Source organism: Mesoplodon mirus (assembly GCF_964341445.2).
Source record: "Mesoplodon mirus genome assembly, chromosome: 2".
Lineage (NCBI taxonomy): Eukaryota > Metazoa > Chordata > Mammalia > Artiodactyla > Ziphiidae > Mesoplodon > Mesoplodon mirus.
Window position 1 is genome coordinate 200,067,122 of NC_138977.1, and position 20,656 is coordinate 200,087,777.

Below are 20,656 nucleotides of genomic sequence, written 5' to 3' on the forward strand. Positions count from 1 at the left end.
GGGCACAAACTGGTCAGAGTGCCTGGTTTGAATCCTGGCTCTGCCATTTACTAGCCATGAGGTCTTGGTCGAGTTACTTAATCTCTCCTTCTTTTAGTTTCTCCATCTGTAACATGGGATTAATAATAGCACCTTCCTCCTTGGGTTATTATGAGATAAATCACTGAAAACAGTTGAGTAGTGCTGGTGTACTGAAGTACTCAATATGGGTTAGCTTTTTTTTTTTTTTTTTTTTTTTTGCGGTACGCAGGCCTCTCACTGCTGCGGCCTCTCCCATTGCGGAGCACAGGCTCCGGACGCGCAGGCTCAGCGGCCATGGCTCACGGGCCCAGCCGCTCCGCGGCATGTGGGATCTTCCCGGACCGGGGCACGAACCCACGTCCCCTGCATCGGCAGGCGGACTCTCAACCACTGCGCCGCCAGGCAAGCCCTGGGTTAGCTATTTTGATTATGATTTTGTATACAGCTTCTGTATACAGAAGCTTTGAAGGACAAGAGGGTTTTCTCGGTCATAATTATACATTTACCTCTTTCTTCCATTTAGCAAAAGGCTGCTGGTGAGAGCAACTCTTGAGCTTACTGAGCCCATTTTCTCTAGAAATGGGACAGACAGGTTTTAAGAGCTGCAGTTATTATAGCTGCCTGAATACCATAACATGGTCTTCCTACATTTCCCAAATAATGTAAGGGCCCAGTTAGGCTGGCAGAATTTTTAGAAACCTTAAAAGCCATGTGATGTAGTCTGGTATTATGGAATTCAGCATAAAGGAACAAACTTCTCAAGTTTATGTAGGCTGTACCTCTGTCCCTATTGTAGTTTCTTCTCTAATCCCTTCCCAACTCCAGTCTCTTGCCAACATCATAGCAATCTTCCTCTCATGATATTTAGTTAGGACCATTATCTAGAGTAGCAAAAGGCAGGGTGGCGGGGTGGATTGAGAGAGTGCAATCTTAGCTTTCTTTCCAACTTGTGCTCTTAATGTCCTTTGAGGGCCTGTGGCATCTTACAACCTAGAGTGCCTCCCTCTGAAACCATAAGGTTCCATGAGCGTCCAGCTCCTCCTTCTAGCATGCAGGTGAAAGGAAGGCACCACCTTCTACCTACCTGAGCTGTAGTCACAGAGTGGGCTGTACAATGGCCCAGAGTCAAAGGTGAAGAATGAGGAACTCCTAGAGAGATGGAGTGGGGTGATAGAAGTTGTTCCTCACCATAAAGGCTTCTAACCAGGAGATAGATAAAGAATGCAGAGTCTGAGGGAAAGCTTCTTAAGATAACATTTTCAAAGACAGTATTTCTTTTTAGGCATTATGTGCCTGCTATAAATTTTTCTTCAACTTTTTAATTTGAAACACTTCAAACCTCAGTAAAATTGAAAGAGTGAGTGGGGTCTTCTAGACTCACCAATTGTTACATGTAGTTAGCCACGTTTGCTTTATCTTATTTCTCTAAATATTATCTATCTGAATAGTATCTGTCTCTATATATCTATATAATTTCTCTCTTTAATATATCTATATAATTTGTCCCTCTCCCTAGATAGATAGATTTTGTTTGTTTGTTTTTGGCCAAATCTTTTTAAAGTAAGTTGTAGACAGTTTGACATTTTACCCCAAAGACTTAAACATGCTGGAAAGGTGGCTTCTAACCTGAAGAACCAAAGAAAGCACAGGGAGATCCAGCCAGGGCAGGTGTGAACTCCTGTCTCTTAAGTTGGGCGGGTCTCCTGCACAATTCACTCTAATTCCATTTGAACCTCCTTTTAGTTCTCTGGCCTGATCTTGTACTCAAGGCTCTTTGAAGCAGTGTAGGGTGCTGGCAATACCAAAACAATGAAGTAAAAAAGAAATTAATTACTGGTAGGATCGACTTCTCACTTCTGACCTCTGTTCCAGGTGAATCTCTGCCTCTTTTGGGGCAGCACTTGTAGGCCAAGGATATTTATGGCTTGAGGCCTGTGTGATTTGGGGGTGCCACCTAGCTTCCCCTCCCATGTGTCTGGCCTGGCTGTGAAAATCTTCAACATCCAGTGGTATAAAGAAGGCTGTCATAGGACAACTTCAGCTTTTGTACTGTCCTACCAGAGAAGATAAATGGTGGTGACTATGATTTTGACAAGGGGAAGAAAATGTGTTCCTTTGGACACATATCTGAAATACATGTAAAATACAGACAAAACCTGGAAAGGAGCTGAATGCACTGTGGCATCTCGGAACAGAAAAAGCACAGTAGTGGGAAAGCTGGTGAAATGCGAATCAAGCCTGGAGTGTGGTTAATACTAATGTTCCAATGTCGATTTCCTAGTTTTGGTAAATGTACCACGGTTATATAAGATGATAAAATTAGGAGAAATTGGGTAAATGGTACATAGAAACTGTCTGTACTATCTTTATAACTTTTCTGTAAGTATAAAATTATTCCAAAGTAAAAATTTTATTTCAAAAAAAGATGATGAAAAGACAGCATGAGGGGCCTCCCTGGTGGCGCAGTGGTTGAGAGTCCGCCTGCCAATGCAGGGGATACGGGTTCGTGCCCCGGTCTGGGAGGATCCCATATGCCGCGGAGCGGCTGGGCCCGTGAGCCATGGCCGCTGGGCCTGCGCGTCCGGAGCCTGTGCTCCGCAACGGGAGAGGCCACAACAGTGAGAGGCCCGCATACCGCAAAAAGAAAAAAAAAAAAAAAAAAAAAAAAAGACAGCATGAGAGGGACAATTCAACTGAAATGGCTTTTTTTGGTTTAATACATGGTCTTTGTAGGAAAATCAGAAAATAAGGATAAACAAAAATCACCCTATCTCTAGGTCACCTTCCTTGACCCAGAGATAATCACTGCCAACTTCCAGACTTTTTTTCTCTGTAGATAAGTAGATAAGAAAATAAAGGTGGGGTCACACTATAATACTGGTTCCTTATCTCCTTTCTTTTCCATCTAAGACATTGTGATCAGTTTTCCATGCCAAGAGAATATATTTTTTAACTGCTTGTTTCCAATCCCTTAAGTTGTTAGCTGATCCCATACTCTCAGGTATTTATATCATTTTCACTGTTACAAACAATACTGCACTGTATTGATTGAAACTAAGAGTTTTGTGCATGTCAGTGATTGTTCCCTTAGTCCTTAGAAATGGAGTTGCTGAGTCAGAGGGCCTGTTCACTTTTAAACCTTTATGTTCCACTTGCCTTTCTGAAAAACTGTCCCACGATCCAGTCCCACAGCCACGTCTCCGAGCTCTCCCCAGCTGAGTCGTCATCGTCGTCTTCTGTAGCTTTACTAACTAGAAGGGCAAAAAAATAGGACATATTTGTTTTCATTTGTATTTTTTCAATGAGTAGAGAGGTTTCCATTTTCTGTATATTGCCCACTTATATTCTTACTTTAGTAAATAGCCTATTGGTACAATTTTCCATTAGTGGATTGTTTATTTTTGTTTTGATTCATAGGAGCACTCTATCTGCAGGTCTCCCTTCAGAGGCAGACCAGAATGCCTAGGCTTTGCCCTCACTGATCTCATTTTTCCCACTGCAGATCCTAAATCTGACCCAGGCCCTGAAAGACAACAAGAGTCCCCTGCACCTCGTCCAGATGCCACCCGTGATTGTCGAGACGGCCCGTTCGCACCAGCGATCTGCTAGCGAGTCCTACACACAGAGCTTTCAGAGTCGGAAGCCCTTCTTTTCATGGTGGTAGCCCCAGAGGCAGACAAAGGCACATTGTCTGAGACTTGGCCTGGGAGAAAGCCTGGGGAGCAGGTTGCAGGAAGAGCCAGAGAAGCCGGCGGAGATCAGTGCCCTTAAGAGCCCTCCCTCTCTGCTCACCCCCCTCAGAGCTTTCCCAAGCGCAGGGAGAAGCACAATCAGGACAGTGTGTGCTGTTGGGCTCTTCTGAGAGCTGGCGTGGGGGGGGCTGGCGCTCCGTGCAAGTAGTCCAGATGCCTGGGAAGGAGCATCTCCATTCCAGCATCTCCTGGGGGAAGGCTGGGAAACTCCCTTCCCTTCCTGACACCCTGCTCTGTAGCTATTCCTCATTATATTCTGCATCAGAAAAAAACAAATACAAATTTAAATATAAAACCCAGGCAGAATCCCAGAACCTCTTATAGCAGAAAACCTCTCATCCAGACCTAAATTTGCATGGGCCTAGACATCCAGGTGTCTCACAGTTCCTTACCCCCACGGACCAAGGCAGCTAGGTGACTCGCAGTGCTGGGACAGACAGGAGCCACACTTCCTTTTGGTTTTCTGCCAAGTCTTCTTCCCCTTCTCCTCCCACCGGTGCAACAGGCTGACTCCAGACACGATTCTCACAGTGGGGAGACTTTTGCTGTAGAACTCCCAGCAGTTTTACAGGGATGGTATAGATCACCTCTGCTCCATTCCCTGCTGGGCACCCAACCCCTCTAGTCCAGGCCTGTAGGTTGCTTGTCACTCAGGCAAAGGCAGGAGGGAGGAAGTTGACTCCCCAGCATGCAAATGTGATCCATACCACCTGGGTATATGCTGGGAACCGTAATGGTCTATGGGTGAACTTATCCGAGCCTTGCTTCCTTAGTCCTTGGCCATAGCCAAAGGTAACAAACTCTCCCAGTCTGCTAATTTGTTCCTGTTGTTTTAGATGTTTTGTTCTCAACTCTTGAGTTAGTGCTTCAGTTGTGGGTTCTGGAGTGGCTCTCGGTGAGGGTTCTGGGGTGGGTCTCAGCACATAAGAGGACAGGATATTAGGTCCTTGGACTTCTTTTTCCGCTACCACTGCTGCTTGTTGGAGGTAACAGGACTTGTGTTCCGCCTCCTGGTTGGCAGCTTCCCTTTGCTCCCCGACTTGTTCCAGGCCAGTTTTTCCACGGCTTCTTGTGAAAGGCAGGGCCCTAAGGAGAGAGGCCTTCACACTGCCCCCCGGTGGCTGCCCAGCCCAGTGTGCATCTTCTTGCTTCCATGTCTCTCTTCCCTCAGCTGTCCCCCTTACCAGCTGTCCGAGCCCTTTCTACACCAAAGCAAAGAATGGCCTCAGGCGGGAGTAAAGAGGGTGCCACCCGTGGCTGTGGGGCAGCCCTGTGCTACTGGACATTTCAAGTTTCCGGCGTCCTGCGATTGGTCAATCAGCCTTGGAAAGAAACTATCTCGAAGGTTTGAAGAACAACCAAAGAAAGGGAGCAAGGACTATGGCTGTGTTCCCTCTGCTTGCCTAGCTCCCGCCATGCAGGAGGTATGCAGCTCTCTCGTCAGCTGCGCCAGGCTGGGCCCCTTCCAGTCCAGCCCCCAGGAGCCAGCTTATCCTGGGCTTCCACCCCGCCGACAGGAAGAGTCTCTGGAGCTGGGTACGCATGCCCTGTGGACAAGGCACAGCTCCCCGCTGGCCCCAGCCCTGACAATCCCATTGAGCCGACTCCGACTCTGACCTTGGGGACCACTTTTGCGAGAACATGGGAGCAGCAGGGCTCCCAGAGTCCAGAGGGGACCCAGGTGTGTTTAACTCTCCAGACGTCTGTGTACGAACGTGTTGGTGAAGCCCCCACCTGGGTGTTGAGAGAGCCTGAGCAGTCTAAAGAGCCCTGTTGCTTCCCTCACTGAGCCGATCTGCACACTGTCCTCAGGCAGACCAGCTCTGGGATGAGAAGGAAACTGGGTCCAACGTAGGAGGGAGCTGGTCCCAGTCCTGGCAGGCCAAAGAGTATGGGGCCTCCTTTCCTGGCCCACATCCGTTCTCCTTGAAGCCTGTACTCAGGTTGCCTTGAATGTGGACTTTGGGAGAGCTAGGGCCCCGAGTGCCAGGGCAGGCTTCTGGTGGCACTCGTGGCACCGCCCGGCCCTCCGCCAGCCACAGGCTCCGTCTCCCAGTGTCAGGGAGTAGAGGCTGGGCTGTAGAGTGCTGCTGCCTCTGCACTGTTCCTCCAATGCACTGTAGAAACTGTATGTGATGCATTTAAGTCAATGCAGATGTATGAATAACAAGTCCAATTCTGGCCTTTTTTGTCTAGTTTTCTTTGGTGGAAGGAAGACAAGGTAGGAGGCAATTTTAAGGACAAAGAACCCTGTGTTGCCATGGAGTGAGTTACTGAGATACGGCTCCTGAGTCTCATTTCCTCTAGCAGAGGAAGGTACAGGTCCTCATTTCCCGAAATATTTACATAACTCATTTGACACCAACACCTGACCTGCACCTACACAGATGCAAAGCTATTTGTAATCATCATGTATCCCTTTTACTGTGAATATTTGTTACAGAAATATTAGTGTTCTGTTATGAGATGTTCCCCCAATAGGGATTATACAGTTTTCGCAATAACTCCTTTCTAAAAGCCAAAAAAATTCTAAATTACAAAATCATCTCTCCCAGAGGTTTGGGGTAATGAATGTGGACTGGCTTCTCTTTTTGGCCATAAGAGGGCAGCTCTGCTCTGTGTGTGCATCACTGCCCACTTGGAGCAATTTGAACCCTGGCTCCTTTAAGTGACGGATAATCAAGCAGATAGGATGGGTGTGAGGGGAGCTGAATGCTAATGAACATATAGTAGGCTTCTTTTGAGCCAAAGCTAGAATAGTAGTCGAAAATCCTCATCTCAAGGGTTTTCAGGCTACAGGAAGCCTCAGTAACGCAAAAGGCACGATTGGTGCAGCTGTCGAGCTGCCTCAGGATGGTTGCTCCACAGGGATGCAGAAGCCAGCTGAGGAGCTGGTGCCCACTACACTGGCGGCAGACTCATCCGGCCTAGGGCCACGGCCCACTATGCAGGGCTGACTGTAATAGTCTCCCCTTCGAGAGCTGGCTAGGGGCCAAGAACCCTCTCTCCTCATCTTGGACCAGGACTGCCTATGGAGAGGCTTCCATCTCGCCTCCCAGTCTGACAGCCTCTGGTCAAGGAGGCCAGCCCTATTTTCTCCTTCCTTCCCTCTCTGCAGCGAGCCCAGTGCCTCACCCCCAGCTCCGGAGTGTCCATTCTGGATCTTCCCCTTCTGTGACAGACTCACAAAGCTCTTGATGTGAACGGTTTTATTTTGCCACTTCAACTATGGTTTCCTTGTGCTGGCCTGAAGGGGCAGGGGTGTGGGACAAGCTGCTGGACGACGGGTTACGGTAGTAGTAGGAGGGTCAGTAGCAGGAGTGGTGAGATGCTGAGTCTGAGTGCCTGTCCTTGACCCCCAGGGGAATATCATGCAGCCCAGGTATAGTGTTAAACTGAGAAGGGCTGAGGCAGGAACGGTCACTGTTTCTCCTCAATCTGGTGAGGAATGGGTCCCATATAACAGCTCAGTGGAAGCCTCCGGGCCTGTTCTGACTCGAGCGGGCCAGTGGCAGCAGTGGGGCTGTCTGCTTCAACTCTCTTCCTTCTTCGCCTCCCCAGACCCTTTGGCAAAAGTCCCTATGAATCCTGGGGAAGAGAGAGCTGTTCCCAGCCCCTTCCCCGGATCAGTGTCTGATCTGATGAAGGTAGCTTGTGGGACCTGGCTTCCTCCAGTTCCGGTGGATCCTGGCACTGGTCCTCCTGGAGTTCAGATACTGCCCGCTGGAAGCCATCTCCGTGGCACTGCTCTGTGGGTCGGCCAGTGGAGCGCGGGCCTCTGTGATTCTGCAGGGAACAAGTGTGTGTTAAGCCAACATCAATAGGAAGGACAGTACAGGGACTGAAGAGATTTTGGTCATGGTGAACTATTAAAACACGTTGTTCAGGGGGACTTCCCTGGTGGTCCAGTGGCTAAGACTCCACACTTCCAATGCAGGGGGTCCGGGTTCGATCCCTGGTCAGGGAACTAGATCCCACATGCCACAACTAAAGGTCCCACATGCCGCAACTAAAAGATCCCACATGCTGCAACTAAGACCCGACGCAGCCAAATAAATAAATACTAAAAAACAAAACAAACAAACATTGTTCAGGGCCAAATGAGACCAGGGCTCTGGGCTCATCTCTGCCCAAAGAGCTGCATGACAAGGCAAAGCTTTCAGACTGCTCTTCTGTAAAGAGAGTGGGGCTAGGTCAGGGGGTGTGACACTCAGCATTTCTCCATCTTCCTCATCCTGTACTCATGGCAGACATCATTAATCTGTCCTGATACAAGACCAGAGGGCAAGTATCCATCTCAAGATGATTTCAGTAGGGATTACTAATCAGTTGGAACTAATATGAGCAATGAAGCTGATCTGCTGCCCCTGGACCTGATGATCTCAGAAAGCCTGCTCGGATCTGATATTCTGACTGTGGGCCCAGCGTGTAACCCATAGCGATTGGTTAGGCCATGTGGTTCAACTCGATCTCTTGGGGCTTGCTGTTCCTGAGCTGGCAGTGACCTAATAAGCAAAGAGGTGGAGGACTAGGGAAAGTTTAAGGTAAAGTTTCTCAACCGTTTTTAACCCTTGATGTCTCTACAGTACTCTCTTATGCTATTTTCTTAGTAATCCCACAGCCAAGGTTTTCACCAGGCTTACTTTTGAATGTTACCTGTTCAGCAACAGGTAAACAGGGTTTTTTCTTCTAGACCATAGTCCCTCACACCTGGTGGAGAATCACTGAGAAATGAGGTGGCCCTGAGAGGACCCAGGCACCCGTTCCCATGGGAGTAGGGTTAGGGTCATAGATGATTCCAGTAGGAAGAGCAACCTCTAAGTGTCAACCACGTGGTAAGTAAGCGCTGTGTAGACCTCACGACAACCCCAGTGGTAGGTACCTAGAGGTGAGGCCAGGTTAGCAGCTCCAGGCCCCAGAGCCGGGAAAGGGTGGAGTGGGTGTGTCAGTACTCTCCTCCCCGCGGCCCTCCAGCCCCAGGGGCCTACCTGAGCCGGCTGCAGTGGTGTAGCGAGGGGCCCAGGGGCTTCTGCCGAGGGGGCCTCTTCCTGCGCAGCCTCTTCAAGGCCTCCGCCACACGGTGGTCCCCTGCACACTCCCAGACGACCTGCGCTCGTTCCTCGGCCAGCTGGTCTCCGCTGCGGTGAAACAGGCCCTGGATCTGCAGCAGCTCAGCGTCCTGGAAGATGTTGGCCGAGGCCTGCTTGCGGCCCCGGGCTTCTGTCGGGGCCTGCCCGGGGGGTGGCTCGCTCACTACAGAGGCGGGGGTACCCATCCTGCGTGCCGAGGAAGGAAAAGGGAGGGACGTCAGCAGCTCAGCGGGCCCTTCCCAAGCCCTGGGGTCCTGACTAACGCGAGGGCTTCTGGTGTTTCTATTCTCCAGGAGCCGAAGTGGAGGAAGTCTTGACTTAAAATCACTCTAATTTCCCAGGGCACCTTGGGGAAATAATAATGATGATGACAGTCAAACTTTACTATAAAGTGCTTATGTGCCTGACGTATGTATTAATGGTCACAGAAGGTCAGGACTGTTTATCTCCACTTTACAGATGAAGAAGCACACCCCAGACGTTAAATGACTTTCTTGCAGGCACAAAGCCACGTGTAAGTGCAGAGCCAGAAGTAGAACCCAAGTCTGTCTGGCTGTGGAGTCCACGCAGAGCCCGGGTCCTAGTGATAACGCCCGTAGCAGCGGCAGCTGAAACGTGTTAAGCACTTATGTATCAGGCTTCACTGTAAGAGCTGTATTCACATAACATCGTTGAAATATGAACACAACAGCCCTATGAGGTAGGTACTTTTTAACCTCCTCATGTCACAGATGAGGAAACTGAAGAACAATCCAGAATACTCTGATGCTGAGACCTAAGCTCTGTGGCACAGAAGTAAGAGAGGGGCTGTGGACTTGGGCTCCCCAGGTGGGAATCCGGCTTCTGGCCGCCTGCACCACTTACTGGCTGGGTGACCCTCCACACCTCATCTGCTTCCTGTGTAACTTAGCCATACTAGTACCTACTTCGTAGAGCTCCTATGAGGACTGAGTGAAGACACATAAAGCATTAAGACCACTCATTTGCTTTTCCATCTACAACACTGAGAAGAGCTATCCCATTTTCTATTTTCAAGACCCTGGGGATGAACCTAGTCCATATAATTTAGTAAACACAGTATGATATAGACCAATCATATCTAACCACAGTCCAAAGGACGACAGAGGCAAAGGTAGGGGCACAAGAAGGGGTTACAGGGTTAGAATATCCTATCAGGGCAGAGGCAGAAATCGATACTAAGTTCAATAAAAGTTAGGCTCTGCTCAACGCCCCTGCCTCCTCACATGCAAGAAATGAAAACTGAATTACCTCAGTTCTAGACAGTTGTTTTTGAATGATAAAGGGATAAGAGGCTCACCCACCTTATCCTTATCTTCACTACAGCCTGAAAAAGCTATGGCATTGGAAAACAGCCTGGAGACCAGGAAGACCAAGGACTTTGGCATTACCCAGAATTGGGTTTGAAGCCCAGCTCTGCCACCGTCCTGGCTGTGACCTTAAGCAAGTTACGCAACCTCTCTGAGCCTGTTTGCTTAACTGTAAAATGGGGCTAATAATTCTCAGGATTACTGTGAGGATTAAATGGGTCTAGTGTGGTATCAGGTCCCCAATCGGAGCTAAATAAATGCAAATGCCCCTCTTCTTGGCATCCTTGACTTTTTTACTTGGGTCAGGGGTGTAATGTAGACCCTCCTTTTCCTCTGAGCAGCCTGGCCTGAGCCAGCTGAAGGCCTGCCTGTGCTCCCTTCACCCTTCACAGTCCTGGGCCTAACAAGGAAGGCCTGATTGCTAAGTCAGACCTCATTCCACAGCCAGCTATAGAGATACCTATCAAACAGCAACTGGCTTACAAAGGGGGAAATCAAATTTAAAATATATTTAAATTAAAAATGTACATGCTCACCGTAAAAAGTGCAAAAGAACAGAATCAGGGACTTCCCTGGTGGTGCAGTGGTTAAGAATCTGCCTGCCAATGCAAAGGACACGTGTTCAAGCCCTGGTCCGGGAAGATCCCACATGCTGCGGAGCAACTAAGCCCGTGAGCCACAACTACTGAAGCCCGCACGCCTAGAGCCTGTGTTCCGCAACAAGAGAAGCCACCGCAATGAGAAGCCCGCTCACCGCAACGAAGAGTAGCCCCTGCTCGTTGCAACTAGAGAAAGCCCGCGTGCAGCAACAAAGACCCAGCGCAGCCAAAAATAAATAAATAAATTTATTTTTAAAAACCCAACAGAATCATATAAATAAGAGCATCACCAGTTTCCTATCCATCCTCAGCCCACCTGCCGAAGTAACCCTTACTCTCACCTGTTTTTTATGCTCTTGAGAATCTGAGCCATCTCTCCTTCTCATTCAGACTCCTCAGATATGACTGTCCCCCTCCTTGCCCTGGCCATCCCTCCTCCTCATCCCAGTAGCCATCCTCCTTCCAGTAACTTACACACTCACCCTGTCCCAGTTTCTAGGTCTTCTATCATAAGAACCCCACTCTCTTTTGAAAAGATTTAATAACTAAAATAAACCTTCAGAAGACTGTCAGATAAATTAACTTCATAAAAATTGTGCTTTTGGGGGGACTTCCCTGGTGGTCCAGCAGTTAAGACTCTGCGCTTCCACTGCAGGGGGCGCGGGTTCGATCCCTGGTCAGGGAACTAAGATCTCGCATGCTGTGCGGCGTGGCCAAAAAAAAAAAAGTAAAAAAAAAAAGTACCTGTTATCTGGAAAATGGGAATTTTAAAATCTGCCTCTCCGTAGGCACAATTATGGGAATCCAGTTAAGACCTAATATGTGTGGTAATTAAACCCCCAGCGCTGGATGATATAAATATACTGTGACCAGACAACAACAGTCACCAAGTAACCAAATAACACTTTCAGGCTGATAAAGAGAAATAAAAGCTAACTATGGGGTGTTTATTCCGAATCAGCGACATGCATGGTATCATTTCATCCTCAAAACAGTTCTTAGGAATCAGGCACTGTTATCCTCATTGCCATTCAAAGGGGACTAAAGAGTAGCTGAAATACGTATCTTTGGCTCAGCCAAGGCCAGAACCTCATTTTAATGACTGCAGCCCGAGCTTTTAAACCACCAAGTTGCCCTCACAGCCAGGCCGCTCAAAGCACAGTTCTTCCCATCATTTCTGTGAGGACTGTTTCACTATTCTTATCTAATTCACAAAGTGGGGAAACTTGCCAGTGGAAAGGGAAGAACAGTGAATGTCCCACATGCCAGGCAGGGGTAGGGCTGTGGAATTTATTTTAATCTTCACTAGCACCAGAGCTCTTTACCAGGTGACAGGCTGCCCCAGCCTTGAAGCCATGAACCTGTGGCACTCTGAAGAGGAAGATCCCCAGCCTCCACAAAAGGAATCTGGAACTGCAACCCGGCCCAGTGCACAGAGCACTGGCTTCTGAGTCAGAGGACTAGGTTCGAGCCCTAGTTCTGCCACTCCCGGGCTGAAGGGTCTCAGGCACTTCACGTGGCCTCTGTGGGCCTGTTTCCCTCTTACATCTGAAAGGACAGGTTGATGCTTGTGGTCTCCAAGGGTGTGTGCTGGTGTTGGGAGTCAATGATTCCATGACAAGGCTAGGTCCATAGGGAAGCAGAGATGGGTTTGCTTGTCTGCCAGGGCCCAGGAGAAACATGTGTGGACAGGTCTGGCTTATTCAGTGCCAGGGAACTTCCCCACCAGTAGCTTCCCTTTTCTGCCCTCCTCAGTCCTCCCTGGAGGCCAGACCCTGCTGCGCTGCTGTGGGCTGTGGGGTTAGGGTCTGGTAGAAGACAGAGAACTCACTGCTCTAAAGCATTCTAGTGACCTAGGCTGGCTATGGCCAAGCCTGGAGCAGACTCCCAGACTGATCTTGGTGGTGGGAGAAGGGGTGACAGTTCTTCTCTTAGACTCAGGCAATCTCACCCTCCCTTCAGAGGGAATGGCAATGGGATCAAGTAGCAGCATCTGCCTCAGGGAGGATGTGGCTTGGAGCCTGACCTCCCAGATGGTCCAGCCACCTCTGCCAGGGCTGCAAGGCCCTGCCTCCTGCCTCTAGTCTCTAGCCTCCAGCCTCTAGCCTCCAGAGGCCAGTTACAGAGCTACAGTGAGTTACAAACACACCAATGAGGAACCATCAGGGAGAGTCTGAGCCTCCAGCCTCAACCACAGCCTCCATGAACCCCGAGAGGCCTTGGAACCTCCAGATTTTGAGGCCCCTCACTCCTGGCTCCGCCTCCCACTCTGGGATTCAGAGAGCAGAGTGAGGCTGGGAATAGAAGTCAGTGGATTTCACGGAGGACTATCTGGTAAACTTTGAGAAAACTGAATCAGAACACTTTTATTATCAGAAAAAAATTTCCTGTCTTATTCAATGTGTTACTTTCCCACGAATTTCCTGGACAAGACCTGAATCCAGGGAAATCAGTGTGTACTTGAACAATGGCAGTTTTTTAAACTGGGAAATGAAACCACGGATCTATTAAAAGATTATAAATGGATCTTTCATTTCAGAGCTGACATAAAAAATAGGTATGGGTCTGTGAGCAAATGCGTAAAGACTAATTGTGAAATACTTCAATTTGATCCAAACTAGCTTAGAAACGAACTCCCAAAGTAAATATCAAATGTTGAAAATGAAGTTCAACTTGTTTTGAAACAGGCAATAAATGAATTGCAGGGCTCTTACAAAGAAATATATTTAAAAGGTGACTCACCATGCACTGAATTTGAAGTACATAAATATGGTGCCCAACTGAACGTTCTTTGTAATGTATGAAGCTCAGCTCAGACAGTCATTTTCTCTGTAGTCTCAGGGAGGTACTGGGAACTATGACAGGCACAACACACTTGTATGACCTGGGCGGCAACTGGGCCCTCACTCACCCCCTTCAGATAATGCTGGTGATGGTAATAATCTGTAATCAGAGGCCAAGGGCCTCTTTAGAAAAAGAACTGGAGGCTCTGGCCCAAGGCCCAAATCAACACCTGTGGCCTTGGCCTGCTTCCCTGCACAGACATGCCACTGGACAGCAGCCAAAATGAGTGGCTCCTTCAAGCAGGAGGCTCAGTCCAAATGGCCTTGTGGGCCTACCTCAGCCAGGAGAGAACTGGACACAGGTTGGTCTCCAATTCTGTGTCCCAGGAAGTAACGAAAGGAAATGGACCCTTCCCCCAGATCAATTCTCAGATATGACCTGGAAGTAAACTCCTGCTAGATCTAGGAATAACTCAAGAGTTCAAGAACCCTGAATTCTGGCTCTGCCCCTGATAACTGGGTACCTTGGCAGGCCTCGGTTTTCCCCTGCCTCAATTTGCACATTATCAAAATGGTGAGAATAAATAACCCTTAGGGGATAGGGAGATAAAGTATGCCAAAGCATCTATGCCAGTACATTAAGTCGTGAATGAATGATGCAAGGGAGAGAGGCTGTTTAACCACCAGGGACTATAGAATCATTGCCATTTTCATCCTCACTACTGTCATTAAACTCCCTCAAAAGGGACCTTCACTCTTGGGAGAAGAGAGTAAAGGGAGATGGATTCATCTGTGGACTTTTAAATCATCGCTGCCATTGAGGCAGCTTGCTCCCTGTCAAGTGCAGAACAGCACTTTCTGAGGAGTAATATCTTTAATCCTCACAAAACCCCTATGAGGAGGCACTATTATTGTTACACCCATTTTACAGATGAGAAAGCTGAGCCCAGAAAGGTTAAGTAACTTCCCAAAGTCACACAGGTGGTAGGTGATGAGGCTGGGATAGGAACCCTAGTCTGATCCCAGCGCCCACGCTCTCAACCACTGCTATTTTTGTTCCTGTCGGATGGCTGACGAAGTCTTCTGGGGGAGGAAGGACCCAGGAGGCTCTGAAACGGGCTATCTGCTTCTGCGGGTTTTGGAAGGCGCAGGGATCGAAAGTCAGGTCTCCCAAGCCAGCCTCTGTGCCCTCGACACTCTACCGCCCCGCGGGGAGTTAGAGCGATTACTCACCACGCTGAAGGGCAGAGCCGACAGACCTCAAATCGGGATGGGGTCAGCTAAGATGCACCCACCCCAACCCCTTGCACGGCTTTCGAAAGGCCGGGCGCAGCTCTGGGCTTCCTGCCTCGACGGTGCTTACAGGGACCGGACGGCGTTCATCAACAGGACAAGACCTTGGGAGGGGGTATCCTGGTCGAGGTCACACGGCGATATCCCCAGCACGGGTCCGCCCCCGGGGCTCAGACGTGGCCGCTTCGCACTACGACGGGCTCTAAGTGGACCTGGGAGTTCGGGTCCCGGCGACACCCCTGCTCTGACGGCCCGCCCACTCGCTTCCACCGCAGCTCAAGACAGGCTGCCGAACCTACGTACCTGGCCGCCTGAGGCGGGCCACCTCGGTCACAGCCGCGGTTCCCCAGAGAAAGCGCTCCCTGGCTCGGGAACAACCAATCCTCTGCCGAGCTTTGGTGTGAGCGCCCCGCGAGCCTTCCAAAATCGAACGCGGAGACTCCGTGAGCCAATCGGCGGCGGCAGAGGGGCGGGGGGCGTGTCCCACCTGGCCCCCTTCTCTCCGAAGGCCTCGAAATCCGAGTGCGCCAGGTCCAATCAGCGGCGGAGCAGCAGAGAGGGGCGGGTCCTCCCGGGCCCTGTCCCTCCGCCCCAGGCGGCCCTCGCGCCGCGCGCGGAGGTGCCCCCTTCATTGACGTCAGTCCTCAGGAAGAGCGCGGTTTTGCTGGCTCGGGAACGGGGGCGGGGCTGCATTCCTGCCCCGGGGTGCGGCGACGGCTGGCCCTGCTGGTTACACGTGACGGATGCTCCCCTCCCCTGGGCCCGAGGCCTTTGCGCGCGGCGCCGAGTTCCTTGCAGCATGTGGCCCTCTGCAAATAGACTTGCAGCTCCTTAAACTCAACTCCCAGACCACTTGTCTTCTGGCTGCAGCTTTGCGGGAGAGGAAGGGACAGTCAGTGCGGTGGTCAGACCTTTGGTTTCAAAGCCAGAATGTCGTGGGTTCGAATCTTGAATCAGCTGTGCAATCTCGGGCCAACCTCCTAATGAGACACTATTAAAAAGGTTTCATTCATGCCTTAGACAATGGTCCATTAGGGATTCACCCTGTCTGAGTTCCTTGACCAGCAGCGAACTGGAGACACCTTTAATAAGCCTTGCCTTGGGGGAATTTACAGCTTAGTAAGGGAGGCAGACATTTAAAAACTTAAAACATTTAGTTGTGATTACAATTGTGATAAACATGAAGGAACCTAAGGTCCCTTGGGGAGGTCCTAGAAGGGAGAAGTAACATTTCAGTTGAGTTGTGAAGGAGGAGTTGAAATTGATCAAATGAAGAGGAGTGGGTCTGGGCAGAGAGAAAGGCACATGCTAAGGCCAGGAGGCAGCTTGACTCAGGAGGACTTGAAATGAGGCCTGGAGTAAGGTCAGCAAGGGAGAGAGGTGGGGAAGCAGAAGGCAGAGGCAGGTAGTGAAGAAGTTTCCATTTGGTCCTCTGAGGGGAATAGCATTGTATGTGTTTATTTAATAGATACGTTATAGCACTTACTATGTGCCAGTAATGCCAGTCAGCACTTTACAAATAGTAGCTCATTTCATCCTCATGACAAATTTGTGTTCTTAGAAATTCACTTTGGCTGCAGCTTGAAACTTAGGGGGACAGGAGTGGATGCAGGGTGTCCAGTAGGCCCTTGATAAGTGCTTGTTTGCTTCGTTGGAAGATGAGGAGTTGTTTGTGCACTGGTTCAAAAATGGTCACAAAGGGCACCTGCGAATAGGCAGCTGAGTCTCCCTGACTTCTTTTTCACTTCAAAGCTGACCTTTGTAGTCATTTGAGTTCTCTTTTGTAAAAGTTCCCAGGGGGGAACGGTAAGAGCCAGCACACTGGGATTGTGGGTCCCTTTTGGCAAGGTGGAGGGTATGTTTGGGAGCTGTTCTTCCTCATCCCACGGCCTCTAATTCCTCTCTGTGTCCTGCACAAAAACAGTATCAGCAAGTGCTTTATTGTAGCTTAAAGGGTTTTAACAGTGGCTTCTCTTTGCTTTCCTGAAGCCCTGTGGAAATATTGAAAAAAATGAAGAAATCAGCAATGTTCATCTCCAATAGAAAGTATTGCTGCAAAGCCTTTCAGCCAACTGCTTGGCTAAGGAGAGTACTGTGCAGACAGTTAAACCAGGAATCTGGGCTTCTGAACCAGGAACTCCTTCTACTCCATTCTCCACAATAGGAAAGCCAAACTCTTGGCATATCAGTGCTTGGAGAGGCTAAGAATTCTGATGCCATGAGCTCTCTGAGCATACCAGGGTAGGAACTGGGGACTTGTGTCTTCTGGGTCAGATGTGACTAAGGCTGGGTAGAGGAATCTGGTGTCTCCAGACATCTTTGCAGGCATGTGACCATTGTGTGCTTACCACACAATGGAACCATTTCTATTGCTACAGCTTTGTGATTCAATATTTCTGATGAGAAGATGAGGCACTTCCGTGAGGCCATGCAGGAGTGGGGGATCTGGGATCCACTCCCCAACAGGGCCCTGTTTAGTGAAGGCCTACCCTGGGGAATGGAGCCCTGGGCTAATTCAGGCCAAGACCTGGCTTTACCAGGGATCAGATTAAGGTGAGGCAAGTGGAACACTCCTTGGGTGCAATATTTGAGGGGGCAACAAAAAACTCCATAATTAGGATAAATATTTTAATGTAATATCTTTAAAAATCAAAATAATGCAAAATATCCATGATGAACAAAGTATTGACATTTAACATAAAGACAGGCTGTTGTTTGTTTTATGACACTATCATTTTGCAATGGGAACAGTCATTTCCAATCAGCCCGCGGTTCCCAGGAAGGCTGCCATTGTGTCTCCTGCCAATTGGCTTTGTGAGTGTTGACAATATTGTGCGAACAGATTGGGCAACACAGGGCTTTATATGTGGCTGTGTGTTTTTTGTTTTTTTTTTTTGCGGTACGCGGGCCTCTCACTGCTGTGGCCTCTCCCGTTGCGGAGCACAGGCTCCGGACGCACAGGTTAAGCGGCCACGGCTCACGGGGCCAGACGCTCCGCGGCACGCGGGATCCTCCTGGACCGGGGCACGAGCCCGCGTCCCCTGCATCGGCAGGCGGACTCCCAACCACTGCGCCACCAGGGAAGCCCCGGTTGTGTTTTTTGATCGTAGAGCTTTTATCCACTTTTTCCATTTGGTTCAAAATATGGAAGGATGTTTTGTTTTTGTTTTTGTTTTGGTTTTTTTGTTTTTTTTTTTTTTGCAGTACGCGGGCCTCTCACTGTTGTGGCCTCTCCCGTTGCGGAGCACAGGCTCCCGACGCGCAGGCTCAGCAGCCATGGCTCACGGGCCCAGCCGCTCGGTGGCATGTGGGATCCTCCCAGACCGGGGCACGAACCCACGTCCCCTGCATCGGCAGGCGGACTCTCAACCACTGCGCCACCAGGGAAGCCCTGGAAGGATATTTTGATAAGTGCATATAGCGGCGCACATTTTTCCTTTCACCCTAGGTTCCAATATGGCTCAGCAAGGTGCTAATTTTTAGGGGAGTAGAGTCTAGGAAAGGGGTTCTAGCTGTTTAACCTTAGGCAAATAACTTAATCTCTCTGCTTCTCTATTTTCTCATCTATAAAATGGGAATAATCATACCCACCTCTGAGCGATGCTGTGAGGATGAAGTAGGATGCTATAGGCACAGTGCATAATATAAACCTTGCTACAGACACTAAAGCAGCATTCGACTCCTTCCCTCTGTATGCTGCAGGAATTGTTCAAGCAGCTGGACAGTCACAAATGGTCCCCCAGTGGGACTGAGACTTGTTCCCATGGGTTTGTTGTTGCTGAATGTTCTGTTCTGGGGAGAACAGAGAGAACTTCCACACTCACCTGACAAGCAACAGTGGGACTCTTGAGTCAACTCCGTTTTTCTTGATAAATGACCTGATCATTCTAAACCTTTTAAAAAGCACCCTTCTGCTTAGGACGTTACAAAAAGCAACTTACAACAACCCTCTTCTGTGAACTTACAAACTGAACAGGCTGAAAACAACAAAGTCCTACAGGCAAATGGTGCATTATAGAAACATTTAAAAAAAATACACTGTTCAGGGGCTTCTCTGGTGGCGCAGTGGTTAAGAATCCACCTGCCAATGCAGAGGACACGGGTTCGAGCCCTTGTCCGGGAAGATCACACATGCCGCTGAGCAACTAAGCCCGTGTGCCACAACTACTGAGCCTGCACTCTAGAGCCCACGAGCCACAACTACCGAGCCTGCGTGCCACAATTACTGAGCCTGCGCTCTAGAGCCCGTGCTCTGCAACAAGAGAAGCCACCGCAATGAGAAGCCCACACACCGCAGGGAAGAGTAGCCCCCGCGCACAGTAGCAAAGACCCAACGCAGTCAAAAACAAATAAATAAATTTATAAAAAATAAATAAGTAAAATAAAAAATAAAAATACACCGTTCATGTAGATTAGAATTCAAGGTCAGTATTGTATTAGTCTGTTTGGGCTGCCAAAACAAAGTACCACAGTCTGGGTGGCTTAACAACAGAAATTTATTTTCTATAGTTCTGGAGGCTGGGAAGTCCAAGATCAAGGTTCTGGCTGACTCGGTTTCTGGTGAGAGCTCTCTTCCTGGCTTGCAGACAGTGCCTGCTCACTGTGTCCTCACCTGGTGGAGACAGAGAGAGAGAAAGAGACCTCTCTTGTTTCTCTTCTTATAAGGACTCTAATCTTATCAGATCAGGCTCCAGTCTTATGGACACTCTCATTTAACCTTAATGACTTCCTTTCTCCAAACGCAGTCACATCGGAGGTTAGAGCTTCAACATATGAATTTTGGGGGACACAATTCAGTCTGTAGTAAGTATGAACTCATGGTTTAAAAAATACAGAAAAAAAAAATACAGATAAGTATGGGCTTCCCTGGTGGCGCAGTGGTTGAGAGTCCGCCTGCCGTTGCAGGGGACATGGGTTCGTGCCCCGGTCCGGGAGGATCCCACATGCCGCGGAGCGGCTGGGCCCGTGAGCCATGGCCACTGAGCCTGCGCGTCCGGAGCCTGTGCTCCGCAGCGGGAGAGGCCACAACAGTGAGAGGCCCGCGTACCGCAAAAAAAAAAAAGTGGAAGTGGCCCAACAGGAGTCACACCTGCAGAACACTCCCCGTGGGCCAGGCGCACTACTCGTCTCATTTACTCTTCCCCAACAGCCCTGTGAGGTCGGAGCTGTTAAACCACCTCTGCTTGAAAATGAAGAAACGGAGGTACAGGGAGGTTATGTGACTTATCCAGTTTCAAGCAACTAGTGGAAAATGGAATTCAGATATTTGATTTCTAGATCCAGGCTTTTACCTACTATGTAAATCTGGACTTCAGACTTGGTCTGGGAGGTGGCAGGACCTCAGAAGACTGCCCCTGAATGGCGGCAAAGAGAATGGTCCCAATCTGGTGGCAATGGTCAGAGGTCAGGGCCAGGCAAGAGGCCCCAAGAGTGGGGTGGTTGTCACAGGCCCCCAGTTCTGCACTTGAGGAGCCTGTGTACGTTGTTTCCATTTCTCTCCCAGCTATGCAAGGAGGCCCTCGGAAAGGGCCCCCATCTCTCCACTCCACCCACAGCAGGAGCTTTAAAGCAAGAGGAGTAGACACCAAGGGCTGGCCTGGGCACTGGGTCCCCATCAGATGATGTTCTGTGCTGAGCGTCCAACCTGTATCACCTCCTTAGCCCTCAAAACCTTGTGAAACAGGTCGTTTATTAGCTCCACTTGACAGTTGAAGAAAATGAGATTCAGACACATTAAGCTAGGAACTAAATTTAGATTTCCAGACCATTAAAAATGCTATAGCTGCCTTA

General features: G+C 49.4%; 2 protein-coding genes across 8 annotated transcripts in view; one reads left to right on the forward strand and one right to left on the reverse strand.

The window, feature by feature from the left end:
• Positions 1–6,882, forward strand: part of PI4K2A (phosphatidylinositol 4-kinase type 2 alpha) — a 28,491-nt gene extending 21,609 nt beyond the window's left edge. The window contains exon 9 of one of the 2 annotated variants that reach the window (XM_082644129.1): positions 1,894–2,464. In XM_082644129.1, the coding sequence (XP_082500255.1) occupies positions 1,894–1,950 (57 nt within the window). In that variant the 3' untranslated portion in view covers positions 1,951–2,464. Of the gene's footprint in view, positions 1–1,893; positions 2,465–3,523 lie in introns of those variants that run through there. The other variant, XM_082644128.1, reaches the window with a different exon arrangement.
• An 85-nt stretch (positions 6,883–6,967) lies between these two features.
• AVPI1 (arginine vasopressin induced 1) lies at positions 6,968–15,349 on the reverse strand. 6 transcript variants are annotated; one of them, XM_082644152.1, is made up of 4 exons: positions 15,170–15,348; positions 10,728–10,790; positions 8,762–9,049; positions 6,968–7,559 (listed from the first exon to the last, which is right to left on the reverse strand). In XM_082644152.1, the coding sequence occupies exons 3-4, from the start codon at positions 9,046–9,048 to the stop codon at positions 7,400–7,402; spliced, it is 447 nt and encodes a 148-aa protein (XP_082500278.1). In that variant the 5' UTR covers position 9,049; positions 10,728–10,790; positions 15,170–15,348; the 3' UTR covers positions 6,968–7,399. The 6 variants fall into 6 exon arrangements, with proteins under 6 accessions (XP_082500278.1, XP_082500277.1, XP_082500280.1 ...); XM_082644151.1 differs by lacking the exon at positions 15,170–15,348 and adding an exon at positions 14,807–15,157; XM_082644154.1 differs by lacking the exon at positions 10,728–10,790 and having other exon boundaries at positions 15,170–15,349.
• Between the last annotated feature and the right edge of the window lie 5,307 nt (positions 15,350–20,656).